A 14,557-nucleotide genomic window follows, 5' to 3' on the forward strand; every position below is an offset into this window, starting at 1 on the left:
CACTCTCATTGGGTTCTTAACCAAAAGAAATGTAGTTCCCCAAAAATAAGCAGTGGGAGGACACAAGTAAAGAGACTATACTCAGCATGAGGCTACTGAAATCAGTACTATTCTGGGAAGGACTGATGTCTGAAATGCGTAGCAGCTATATATGCGTGAGCGCTAGCCAGTAGCTACCGTAAACTCTTCCTTTCCATAGTGAAAGGCTTGAATTACACATACAGCCAGCTCGGTCTGCATCAACCACTGAAGCTTGCATTTTCCACATTCTGTTGTTTTTAATCACTTCAGGGGCAATGCCTAGCTCTCCATCTGTCCTACATCAGCTCTGCCCCAATCCCTGGATGCACTGGGCCTGCCCTCCGACATGACCTGCAGCATTGCTACTTCAGCTTGTCTACAAAATCCTCCCCCCCCCCCCCCCCCCATTGGGATCAGCAACAAATAAGGCCCCCAGCATGACCTGGGTTACATCTGCACTCAATGCACGCATGACCTCTGCACTACACTGTTTGACATACTTTCCTCGACCCTTACACTCCTCCATAGCCTGCAATGCCTTTCCTCCCCACTCTGACCTTCACTCCCCTTGATAACCACCCTGCCTGCTTCGCCCTCATTAAACAGAACCGACCCTCTGCCTGCATACATGTGGTGAGCTGTGGCATTTGGTGAACGCTCAAACAGGTGGGACATAAATACTTTTACTTCAAATGAAGGGAACAAAGAAGCTCTGTCATTAACAGTATGAATGTGTAGGGTTTTATTTAACAAAAACGGTGGCTAAGGATTTCCCGCATAAATTGGCAAAAAACTGTGGGGCCGAATCACAAAGGGCTGAAGCCCCACGTTGTGGCGTGGCGGAGGAAAGGGGGCACACTTGTGGTGGAGGCCCCACATCAGGGCTGCACCCGTGGCGGGGGGCCCGCAATGAGTAACTGCAGTATGGAGGTCCCGCCATCACTGGAGGCCGCTGCCACGTGTGCGGAGGCCCTTTGTGAATCCGGCCATATACATTTTACAGGTAGTTCTCAAGGTAAACACGTGAAATATTTAAATACGTCATGGGCTGCTGAGCGTGCCCAGCACACCCAAGGTGTGTTTCAATGTTCTATGTCCCAGAGGAAGTTAAAAAAAACAATCCAAATTTTACACAACTTTTTCCCAAACAACGAGTATGTAACCCAATAGGTTTTACAGTCGGCTTCGACAATCGCAGTATGAAAAATGTATGAGGCATCTCCTTTCACTTTACATTACAGGTCATGTAATTTCCCCCCTAGGCTCCATCCTTGTCGATTCTCAACTATGTTGTGTGACTGAGCATTCTCTTGGGACATCGAATGGGAAAATAATAGTTACTCAAATCTCAGGCCCTAGACAGCATCGAGATAGCCTCACATACAGAGCATACATCCTGGAAGTCCAAACTAGGTATCATTTACCCTGGACGCTCGAGCACCAGAAGCAGTTGCATATAATGTTACGGTCGTTAAAAGTTATCAATGCAGATCATAAAAGATCTCCACACAGGTCAAACAATAACTTAAGTTCCAGAAAGAAGGCACACTGGCAACCAATGAACTGAGGCCATAACATCAGCACTCCCGAAATAGGCGTGAATTACCAATCAATGATCAGCTTGAAATTAAATGAAAGGGTACTTGTTTAGTAGACCATTTTCAGCAGATAAACTGCTCTTATATTCACCTGCACAGAACATATGGTCCAAACACACACGCAATGTATGGGTAGACACGCTCACATGCTCGTGGTCATATATGTGCACAGAGGCGCAACTAGAGCCAAATTTCGGGGGGGGGGGGGGCTAAGAAGAAAATTCGGGGGGGGGGCTGAACCTTTAATCAGTAGGCAGAGTGGAGCTGCAGGGCCTCCAAAAAGGGGTGAAACAGCAGCAAGGGCTAATTAACATTCAAATGGTCTTTTAAAGACCTGTGAAACGTTCGGGTGTGGCTGTGTGTGTGCCCGGGATCTGTCTCATCCCAGGCTGCCACACACGACGGGGGGGGCTGAAGCCCGGTGAGTCCAATGGGTGTTGCGCGCCTGTATGTGCATATGCAAATGCGTACAGACACACAAACACGATCACCCGCTTGCTTGCAGCCACCAGCAACTCCATGATCGATTCCATCTTTTGTGGGCCTTTTACACCATTGGCTGATCCTGACCGACTTCAATCAAGTGGTGCACACAGGCCTGGGGGCATTATTGTTGGTGCTCTGCCACATATGTCCTAATGGAAAGCCACTCAACTGCTACCCTCACCTTTGTACCCTGCCCTGAGTGCCCAATTTTTTGTGAAACTATTGTCCTGGCTTTTTTTTGGGCCCTGACATCCTACTAATTTATTGTGTGTAGAGCTCTAGGCCTGTTTCTGGAAATGTCAGGGCTAAAACCTGCTCTGTGACCTGGAGTAGGGACCCAACGCGCCCCATAGTAGGCACAGGACTACTGTTCCTGCTCTAAGTTCATCATTGTAAAGTGGTGGTGGCAGCTACCATGTTTTGTGAATGTTTAGGTGACCAGACCTTTTCTAGGTGTCAGAGAGTGCGGTCTACAGATCCCTTTCATATTTTGCTGTTATGTGAAAACCAGAACCTTATGCTGACATTCCATTAGAATAGGTGCAGTGAGTTTGTTTTCAGTGGGAAACATTATATATTCCCCTGGTTTAGCATGACACCAGAAGAATGGGAGAGCTTCACAAGGCAGTTGGAGTGCATTGGCTAAATTTTATGGCTGGTGGGGGGAAATCTCAACACTGAAGCGAGGGGGATGGAGACAAGGGTTCCATTAGACATTCAGTGAGGACATTGGTAGCAAAGGGACTGCATTTTCTGTTGTTGAAGACAAGCAATAATTTAGGTAGGGGTTGTTGTTTTGTTTGCTCCTAAGTGTTCCTTCTGGTAGGCTGATGACAGGCAGGTACAACGTTCTCAAATTCATCATACCCTTGTTCTGGATAATATTACTGGGAGCCCATCCCATTGCTAGTGGCTGAGAGAGCCACCATCCTACTCAAAGAATGTGTCTGGAGAGCAGCCTCTAAATGACATATGGAATGGAATTAGCTCAGCCCTGTTCTAAAGGTTGAGACAGTGGATCTGCTTCCCATGTCTGGAAAATTGAAATAAAAGCTGGAACCAATGCATCACATTTAGTTCCAGTTCCTAGTTCTTCTTGCTGAAGGAGTGTAGTGGTCATAGAGTATTTAAAGAGCTTCTTTGTGATCATGGTTCATGTCTGACAGAAAGCCAGGGTCCTAGAGGTGATGGGACATCACCTGAGGTCTGCATTTTGTGCTGCAGGAGCTCAGGGTTTACTAGATACCTAAAAGACTGCCTGGCTGCTGACATAGGGAAGGAGATTGCTTGGTCTTTCAGGAGGGGAGACTGCCCAGGAGGAGAAGCCTAGCATGTTCCAGGAATCCGGAACACCAAAAGAAGTTTGATTACAAGAGAGAGTGAAGCCAGGAGCAAATTTCCTAAGAGGGGGTTCCCTGTTTTCTCTGTGCAGTTCCCACTGTTAATTATCCCAAAATGTGTCCACCATTAATCCCTTCGGTGCTGATGACGGCTCCCGGTCGTCATCAGTTACGGTGGGCGTGTGCTGATGACGGCCGGGAGCCGTCATGACCACACCCGTGATCGGAATGTGCCGTACAGGCGCAGAGTTCCGGCCGCAGCCAGGGGGTTAATCTGCTGTGAGCTTGAGAGACCAGTGCTGCCACTGCCCACGTAAGGATGAAGAGCTGCATCGCCACTAAACAGAAGCTCTGATCATCCTGGAGGCTGCAAGTGCTGAATAAAGCCATCATAGACAACATATTTCAGAGGACACAACTGCTGTATCTATGCACCTGTCTGCACCTAGTCAGAGAGGCTACAGCTGCTGAAGACGAGTGCCACTGTACAGACCTGCTGCTCTGTCGCTGCCAAGTGGTTCCTGTTAAAATGCTAACTCGCCACTGAAGCACCAACAGACGTGAAGCCAACACTAGTGAGGGTGTGTACACAAACCCCACCACCATACCACTAGAACTGTAATGTCATCCGGCAGGTAAAACTGCAACTTAGTCTGTGACCAGAATGAAGGACTACAATTTCTCCAGTGTTTTTGATGGTTGGACCGCGTGAGGCCGGGCTGGATACGCATTAAGGTATCCACTCTGAGCTCCTTATCCCTATTTTTCGCACTATCGGATAACATTTTGGAAATACGATTGAATTCAATATGACCTACATTAAGAAGAGATGGAACTCTTTACAAACTCTACACCTACTGGTTTAACAGATGACCTTACTGTTTCACTAAGAGATGCAGCATATTTGAATTCAACGTATATGAGCCCTGATGAAGTTCAAAAGAGATGTTTTGAATGAAATGCGTTGGCTTGATGTCCTTTGTTTATTTATGGATTTCAAGCGAAGAAGGAATGAAAAAAGATTTCCTACAGATATCACATTGAAGTTTCGACCAATTCCCAGAGTGCATCTTTTCACTTGTGGTACAATGTACAGAATAATCTGCTGCTTGGGATTAAGGCTTTTTCCCAAGTGAACACAAGGGGTGAAAGATGTTGAACTAATTTGTGAATGTGACCAGTAGGGAAATGTGAAGTAATCTGAGCAGCTCCTCTCCCCACAATATACTGAGGACTATAGACATTAGCAATCACTTGGATTTGGGTGAGAGTACCAAAAAGGGTAAACGTCGTTTACAACGCGGTGTTTACACCGCACGACCGTTACCATGCTGCCATTACAACGCAAGTCGTTACTACGACTTTCACTGGATGGCGCTGTTGGTTAAGGAATATTGTAATTTTATATTCCAACACCTTTCCTACTGTCACGTGGGCTGGTGTTGGAATAGAAAATTATAATAATCCTCAATCCGCGCCCTCCAACGCAAGTCGTTGTAACGACTTGCGTTGTAAAATCCGCGATGTAAAGGACCGCGATCAAAATGATCGCGTTGTACTATCATACATCCCCAAAATGGCATGCAGCTCTTTAGTGAACATCATAACATCGGTTTACAACCCTGTAACTGCAGTAGTGTTTCATTTTGCTGTGAGATTAAGAAATGTATTTGAACTAAAAGATAAACACTGTGTTGAGCAATATGTTATTGTATCTGTTGGTTGACTCTTGAGTTATGAGCTCTTGTCCCCCACATTACCTCCCTAAGAAGCCTTTGACTGCTCATCCTGTCTACCATGATAGTCAAGTGCAAAAAGTCTATGTCCTGCAATTACGTTAATGAATAAAACAGCAGAGGGCCACTCAGCTTCTATCCACACAGATATGTTGTGTTGTTTTATACATTTCCATTAAAATACATTTTTATACTTATCCTATTCACTTATCAATGAAATTAGGCATACATCTGTAAGTGACAAACCTTTACCACCAAGACAATCCTGTGTTGTGAAGGAATAATTAGAAGTAACAGGACAAGCTAACCATTAGTAATGTTTAGGCATGTTTAAATAAATTGTGCTCTGTCAGTTTATTTTGTTTGTGTTCTTCCCATTGTATTTGACTTACAATGTCTTCTTTTCCTTCCTTGCTTTCTCACTTTCCTGGTGAGCAGTGGGAAGAAATCAGTGTTATGGATGAGTTGAATACTCCCATGCGAACTTACCAGGTGTGCAATGTAATGGAAGCCAACCAGAACAACTGGTTGCGGACTAGCTGGATTCCCCGGGAAGGGGCTCAGCGTGTATACATTGAAATCAAGTTTACCTTACGGGATTGCAATAGCCTGCCTGGTGTGCCCGGCACCTGCAAGGAGACCTTTAACATGTATTACTATGAATCCAGCAACAGTAACCTCTGGTTTATAAAGGAGAGCCAGTATGTCAAGATTGACACCATTGCTGCTGATGAAAGCTTCACTCAAGTTGACGTGGGTGATCGGGTGATGAAGCTAAACACAGAGGTCCGCGACATCAGCAACCTTAACAAAAAAGGTTTCTATCTAGCCTTCCAGGATGTGGGAGCTTGCATCGCCTTGGTGTCTGTGCGGATCTTCTACAAGAGATGTCCTCTAACTGTTCTCAATTTGGCTGAGTTTGCTGATACTGTCACTGGTGGGGACTCAACACTGGTGGAAGTGCGAGGAACTTGCGTCAACAACTCAGTGGAAGTGGACACCCCCAAGATGTACTGCAGTGCTGATGGAGGCTGGCTGGTGCCCATTGGTCGCTGTGTCTGCAGGCCTGGATATGAGGAGAAGAAGGACGGTTGTCAACGTGAGTAGCATGGTTACTTATCTAAAAATGTCACTGTCAAACATTGTTTTGGAAATTTAAAGCCCCAGTTTTATATAATTGAGACTTAATTATTGCTAGGTAAATTGTTTGCTTTGAATCTAGCCTGTGTACTTTTAGATAAAGAGGACACATTTGCAATCTTTAGGCAGTAAAAGATGTTACTTCTATGGAATGGCACCCCAAAGAGTCTAAGGTGGCACACCACTACTTGTATAGTGCCATCCGACATTATACTCCAAGTTAAACAAAACATGTGTTTCTGTGTCACCACCCTGCTACCTTGAAGGCATCAGTTGCAAGGCCTCTCTTAAAGAAGATATCACTGGATCTGACAGATGAAACCCATCACAGTGCATATCACATCTTCATCACAAATCTTGAGCACATGGTTATTACACAGCTCAATGTTTTACGAAAGAGAATGATGTTTTGGATCCAAATTTGGCTCTGGCACTGGTAAGAGAACCAAGAATCTTCTCATTAATGGCTTCTGATATCAGTGTAGATACTTGTAGATCTGTGAGCTGCTTTCAACACAGTTGACCATCCAGCTCCTCTGCCAGTGTTTTAATTGAGGTAGGAATCATATAAACTGTTCTAACCTGGATCTAATCACTTCTGTTATGCCCTTGTACTCTTTCAATCACCTCAACTGGAAAAGTTCCTTAATGGTCTTGTCTTTGTTGTGTTTAGATGGCTGATCAAATTTAACTGGTTGTTCTTTTCTCTCTGCCCATTTCTTTGATCTGATACTGGCTAGCGTAATCAAAGATCTGCTTCTGTATCGAGGACCTCACTGGACCAACAGTATCAATCTCACCTCTCTTGGGTGGGAGGGGGTCCTTTACTGCAAAAAGGAGAGCATTTGTCACTTCCCATAACAATCTGCCAGACTTGATGATCTTAAAAAGTTCTGTTCAGTCTCTGGCCTCCCCTTTTTCATACGAGCTATTGAAAGTTGTGTTAATAATGATCTGAGACACTTTGGCAATGACACTAACTCTCTAGATCAGTGATACTCAAAGTATGGCCCAGGGTCTGCATGCGGCCCTCCTGACCTTCACATGCAGCCTCCGGCTGAATGACTGCAATGGACTGCAGCTTACTTGAGACAGCATTAACATTCAGAAAGATATGAAATAACCGGGCAAGCGTTTTATTTACACGTTGCCTGAAGTAAAACAGAAGAGGCAAATAAGGTGCCCTGCACCACTTAGCTTTAAGTACACATTAATTTTTAAAGAAATCTTGAAACAAATGTCCAAAAATAATGTGCAATTTCTTCAGAATTAAATAAAGTGTATTTCATTAACAGTCAGACGTGTATTACCTCAGAACATCAGATTATTTCAGTAATTCAGAAGAATCTTTTCGAAAGCAGTTTTCAAAAATGAATGTACAAACATTCATGCCTTCTCCCACCCGGGCAACAATGTCAATAGTGAACTAACAGGCACGTCAGTTGTCACATGGAACTCTCTGTGTGGCCTGTGTTGTTATTACACATGTACTACATATTATTAAATCAAACACCAAAGACGATTTTGTACAGGGTATATCCTGAATTTGTGTATTTCAAGAGGCTCTTCTGTGTGCTAATGAAGAAAAAGGAAGCTAAAGGAAAGTAGAAAATTGCCTAGGTTCACACAATTTAGTCAAGTGGGGAAGCCCGGATTGATACTAGGTTTTTGGTTTCACATTGTACAATTTTATTTCATTCCCTTGCAACAATCAAGTTTCTTCTTTTTTACACTTGACTCTCTCAAGGCTTACCATAAAGTGTGGTAAAGGGCTAGCAATTCAGAGACAGCATAACGCAGTATCGTCAGATCTATGACTTATTAGAGACTATGGGCTTCATTTAGAGGAAGGTATGGAATGCAACAATCCATATAACTGAATGGCTCACCGACCACAATATTATTTGCTTCCACTACGACCACCTAAACATCTCTCACAAAACCCCTATCCCACCAAGCTTGCATTAATGCGGCCCTCTGGCACACCACAGTCCATAATTTGTGCCCCTGGTAAAATATTTGTGAGTACCCATGCTCTCTCTACATGATGTCCAATCTGGGATCAGATCTTGGCGTAGTACTGAAGCAACCATCATGCAATCTGTAATGGTGGGTTGGGAATTTTTTATAGTTATGAAGTATCCTGTTGAGTCACCTTGTTGTGTAAGTGGTATTTGAAACTATCAACCACATCCTTTAAGAAATATCCAGAACTTTTGTGAATCTTGCTGCAACATTCAATTGCAGTAGATCAAGGTAGGCAACTCGTTATCCAACCCAGTCACTATGCAAGTGGGGTTGCTTAAAGCTACACTCTAGCACAAATTCTCTTTAATGTGCATCGTAAATCTCCTGGAGACATTATTAAGAACTCTGAAACATGTTCTTACCAATGTACGGATGGCACACACCTTTATTGGAATAACTTTGCCCCCCCTATTCGTTGTCCAGTCTTAGCCTTAATCTGGCCAACATTCAATTTTGCATAATATCATTATCATCCTATATTCAATCTCAATGAAACAGTGTTTTCTATAATCTCTCCCTATCCCTCCTCCACACAGGTTCACAATCGATTGGAGTCCAAAAACATCCTATTTGTAATGACCATTAATGAGACCTCTTAATGTCCAGGTTTTATTGTAGAAAGTTATATTAGTTTTCACAAGCATATCAATACATAGCTAACAATTTCTAATGTCAGCTGACAATTATTTATACAATAAAACCCATTTAACCTGATATGACGTTAAGGAAATTTCCAATCAATGTTTTTCTTCAGATTTGACCATGGCAATTCCATTTTCACTGGTCTTCCCAAAATTCACCTTGCCCCATTTAAGATACTTTGAAACAGTCAGTCACAGACTGCTCACCCATAATTTGGAACTCCATCCAAATATTCTTTCCTATCTTCTTTCTTATCACCTCTCTTCAGCCTTATGCTTTCACCAAGGAGTTCCAAGCATAGCCCTCTAATTGCACCTAATCAGTAGGATAAACTGCTTTGAAGTCTAGCAGTTCTTTCATATTCTCCATTTTATGCCCGGAGTGGTAGAGATAAGGGCCACTATTGGATACCCTTGATCATTGTACAACCCTCTATACTGGCTCTTGTGTGTACATGATTAACATTATTTGATTTGTCTGTCTTTGTACATACCAGTATGTGTTGTGTTACTATGATTGATGTATACGATGAGTACCTCTCATACTACATATGTGTTTTTTATACTCAAATATATTCTTTGTATCCTTACATTACATGACCTGTGAAATCCTGGTTGTGTGGGTAAAGTTCTCTGACACTCTTTGGATCTAAACGTGCTTCACAAATAATGCATTATTTAGCAAGTTAGTAGATAAGGCAGCACTTCTCCTGTGACAAAAGGATTAAAGAAAATGTATTAACACAACTGCTCTAATTACGAAATACATGTAGTATAAGGATGGGTCATCTTAATTTCCCACGCCCACATGTACCTCTTAAATATGTCTCCCTGTGTCCACAGTTGACTTACAAGTCTCATCCAAGGATACGGTAACTTAACTCTAAAAAGTGAATCGAGATTTGGATTTACATATTATAATTTGTCCGCATAACCATATTTCGCAGTTCACTCACTGATATCCCTGACATATCTCTAACTTTAATATAGGTCAGTTTTACCCTGAAGAGAAAAAGGGCAGTTCAGTACTCCAATAAATTAAATGTTAACAGAAAATTGTTATTTAGAATTTATTTAGATGTCTGATTGATGTAATTATGTATGAACATTGAAATTTCCTTTACAAATTATAGAGGAGTAATTTTTGATCACCTCTTTCCAATAATCATGACTTCTTGTTTCAGTCTCATTGTTTTCCAGCTACAGAGATTGCTCTAATCAATAAGAGGCATGGAGAATACACATGTGCTTTGGTTAAAGAGACTCTGTGTATGAAAGCCCAATGCTTCTCTATGTTGAAGAGATAGCAGGCTGTCGATTTTTCAATCATCATTTGCAAAATACAACTTCTGTGAGATTACTCAGTATCCAAAGTCATTGAAGTCTTTGATTTCTGACGACACCAAGAAATACCAGTCTTTGTAATGAGGTAAAAGTTTGCTTATCAGCTAAGCTTTCCGAAGCTCTTTTAGCTATGCTTTTAAAGTTCTTTGGAACAGCCATTCCCAGTAACCTCAGCACCGAATAACTTCTGATGATCGGGCCTCCATCATGTGATTTAAAAAAAAGTTATCCTCAATGATCCAGAGTCGTTTGAGTTCATTTCACTTTTGAGTGTAATTGGGAAGCTATCCTGTAGGCTGATTTTGAGTCACCTTCATGATTGGCTGTCCACGTATGAGATAGGATTTGGAAAGCACTACTCTATCCATGTTGTACATTTGTTTTGAGTCACTTGGTAGATAAATATTGTAAGCTCTGCCAGGGAAATTTAATTCTTGCCTTTGTGGACCTAGTAAATGTATTCATTTGAGTCCCACGCTAATGTTATTGGGCAAAATGGATAAATATTAGTATTCATAAGGGTCTTTTCACTACTCTTCTTATGCTGGACGCTAGTACCTGCCTGTCTGTCAGAGTGGGTCAGGTCCCTTCCTCATCATATATTGTCATTAAGAATGGTTTATGCCAGGACTGTGCCCTTTTCCCTTCTGGTTTAGTATTTTCTTGAGTGACTTTCCCTTAAGACTTTGTAGGACTCAGTTAATATCCCAAAAGTAGATGACAAGTCCACTAATGTATTCCAATGAAGCAGCTTTAATTGATTTGACACCCCCAAGGGCTTGTAAGAATAGTTATAACTGATTAATCTCTGTAATGTTAGTAAACAGTTGATTGTAAATTCGATACAAAACAATGATAATGGTTTTTCTGGTGGTTGATGACAAATAGTCTCTTTATGAATATGTTGATTGATAGAGTGCCCACCTTTAACTTATAGTTATGTCACTTTTGTGAAGACACAAGTTGCAAATATCATTATAGGGCAGTGCCTGTTTGGTTGACATGGTCATAAAGGCCTTGAGGATGCATGATTGTGAATATTGAGGATTTCTGGTGGGACAATTATGAAACCTTGCTTGGTCAAAGCTGTTGTGTTTAGAGCTGAACTATGGGGTAATTCTCCTTTTAAGATCATTGGAGGTTCTCATGGACTGATATGGGTGCTATGTTATTACTATTACTCCTGCTGTGACCCTTAAGAAGGCTATTAGTAGGAAGTTTGGCTAGGCCCATCTTTTATCTTAAACTGCTGAGAGCTTTCTTTTGTTTGGTAGCCCACTTTAAAGGAGGAGCAAACAGACCTTTCTGCGAAAGCCTTTTTTTTGGACAAAATAACTAGATGGTGTGGAGCTTACCATTTACTTTGACTTCAGAAAACGTTTACATCAGTCAGGTGCGGTTTCTTTTCTTGGGCGTACCAGTGAGAGCAGTTAAAATGGTTTATTCCGTAGTGCCCTTTGAAATCATGCTGGAAAACTAATGATTTTCCATCTTGAAGTTCTATATGGCATTAAGGATGCTCATTGTAGAATTAATGGTGTTAACTCCTACTGGGATAACATACCTAATGAACAATACTTGTCTGTGTGGAGCATTCCTTTGGAAATCATTTTGCTCTGTCAAACTTCTAAAATGTGTACCGAGCAGGTAACAGCCCTTACAGTATTTGCAACTTATTACTAATAAATAATCAGCTAAATGGCCGTTGAGTTTAATATTGACTGGTTGTAGCTTGATTGTAAACTCATTCATGTTGCACTTTGTATATAATGTTTGTTTAATTCAATGTTAAACACAGTGTGTATATATGTTTAAGGTTTTAGGTGGTCTGTCTTTTAGAAAGACATGCTTCAATAATGTTTGAATATGCAATTTTTTTTAAAGAGGAGTAAATTAAATACTTAAGACCAATTGAATCAGAAAAGGGTCTGAGTCTGTTTAATCAACAAACAGCCATGTAAAGTTAACGGCCAGGAGCTTGTTCATATAAAAAAACATTGTAGAATTAAAGCATGTCATTTTTTAAGAATATTTCCTTCTTTTTTAGCGTTTTGTATATGTGATACATTTTTCTCATTCTTGTTATACTAAAATGTCTGCACAACAACCATTATTAATGAAAAATCATTCAGAATTGCTATATTATACAGTGTTTCTGATTACGCAGAGCAAAGAGATTTATTATGGAATGTTGGTTAAGTGAGAAAGCAGCATCACATACAGGTTAAACTGAATTTGGCCACAATTTGGTTTGGCTGGATTTTTAAGTGGTTGAAGAGCTAGAGTAGTGCTATTTTACGATCTTAGAAAGTGCTAAATTGTTGCTTGTCACATAAACCTTCAAGGTATGTGTTGCATTCGGTTGGAAATGTAGCAACATTTGTTGACATATTTAAAGTAAACAACTGAACATAACACAGGTGCATACACAAACCAACATAACACAAGAATTGTAACAAAACATGGCACATCTCAAAAAATCAATTGAAGCCGAACACAACACAAAAACGTCAGTACAACAGAAGAAAATCACACATTGAGGCATCACAGAAGAACAGCATCACAAAAATAACCAAACACATTCCAAGCACAACGAAATGCCACAATGCAAATGTGCACACAGAAGCTTGTCAAATGAAGTTTAGAGCAAACACTGCCTTAGTAGCGCCAGGCAATGTTTTTTTCATCCATCCCAGAGTCGTCTAGTACCAATATGTGGTATTATAAAGCAGACATGGAACTAATAAAAGAGAAGTGACCGGCACTATGCATTGTTTAACCCCTTCTATGCTGATGACGGCCGGGAGCCGTCATGGCACACAGTGCTTGTGTGCTGATTACCGCACCCGCAATCGGAATGTGCCGCACAGGTGCAGAATCGCGGCCGCACCCAAGGGGTTAGCAACTGCTTTAGCTGTCAGGTTGGAAGGATGTGATGGGCTACTTCCTTATAGGTTAAACAAAGAATCGTACTTATCATAGGAAGCTGTGTGAATGTTTGTACATGATAGGAGTGTGGGGTGGGATGCCTCCTACAATAATTCAAACAAATGATGTTTTGCATACCATTTGTATCGGAGTGCAGAAATGTGTGCTTGTTTGTCTCATTATAATACAAAGTAGAGACAATGAAAGAACAGTCGAAGTTGGATGTAATTGTTTTTTTATTTTCCTAATTTTGGGGACCTCTAATCACAATTGTTGTTCGTCACTGAAAATCTAACAACCTTCAGACTCAGAAGACCGTACTATTACACTTTGGTGCACTGGTGAAAGGCATTTTAACAGCCAGCACAGAAGGACTGTCTAACCCAAGTATTCGTTTTTGTCTTTGTCAATATAAAGGGAGTGGCTATACTTAGAGTCAGACTGGTCTATAGGGCAATCAGGCAGTTCCCGATAGGTTGGTCTGACAGACCACTGTGTAGGTTAGTATTTTAGCAGTTGTGGGCCGAGTGGGACAGTTTTTACTGTTCATTTCCCTGATATAGCACGTTTTTTAGCTATATGCTTCGGTAATGGAGGACATTTTTATTTTGGTGCACAGGCCCATTTTTTGTCCCAGTCCAACCCTGGCCATAGTAATGTATCTCGTTGCACATCTTCACAGTGCGCATTGGTGAAAGCATAGCACAGTGGTTACTTTTATACAAGTGAATACACTGGAAATGAATGGAGTTCTGATCCACCAGTGAAGGGTCACACACTAGATAGATTACATCAGTTAGGGGCACTTTGAGATGGGATTCTCTCACAATACGATTACTGCAAGACATGCGCTACACTGATGAGGACACTGCACCAACATTCACCTACCTTTATACAGTTTCCTTTTTCACCTTGTGGGGTTGTGGCCACTTCTTTATTTTCAGCTCACAGGTGAATGACTTTTAACCCGTTTGCTGCTTCGAACGTTCAGCGCCAGTGCTCAACGTTCGAAGAAACGGGTGCGGCCGCGTCGGCCGTTAGACGTGCGCAGCACCAGGGAGGTAGCTCGGTCAACGTCCAACGGCCGACGGCAGCAGCGAACGGGTTAATGGCCTCTGAGTGACTATTTTGAATCATTACTGTCATTCCTTCTCTCCGAGGCTCTTTCACTTTGCCTTGCCAGCTCTATTTGTTTTGTGTATCTGGACCACTAGATAGTGCCAGATTAAATCCTGTGGAAGTCCCTAGGAAGTCTAAATTTCACCCCCCCCCCCCCGCAAAATATCTCCTAATAG

At 41.8% G+C, this 14,557-nt stretch overlaps 1 protein-coding gene across 2 annotated transcripts in view; it reads left to right on the top strand.

Moving 5' to 3' along the window:
- The window catches only part of LOC144791256 (ephrin type-A receptor 3-like), a 508,479-nt gene that overhangs the window by 142,201 nt on the left and 351,721 nt on the right, over positions 1-14,557 (top strand). For both annotated transcript variants that reach the window (XM_078665908.1, XM_078665909.1), the window contains exon 3: positions 5,620-6,280. In XM_078665908.1, the coding sequence (XP_078522034.1) occupies positions 5,620-6,280 (661 nt within the window). The remainder of the gene's footprint in view (positions 1-5,619; positions 6,281-14,557) is intronic.

Source organism: Lissotriton helveticus, chromosome 11, assembly GCF_964261635.1.
Source record: "Lissotriton helveticus chromosome 11, aLisHel1.1, whole genome shotgun sequence".
NCBI classification, from domain to species: domain Eukaryota; kingdom Metazoa; phylum Chordata; class Amphibia; order Caudata; family Salamandridae; genus Lissotriton; species Lissotriton helveticus.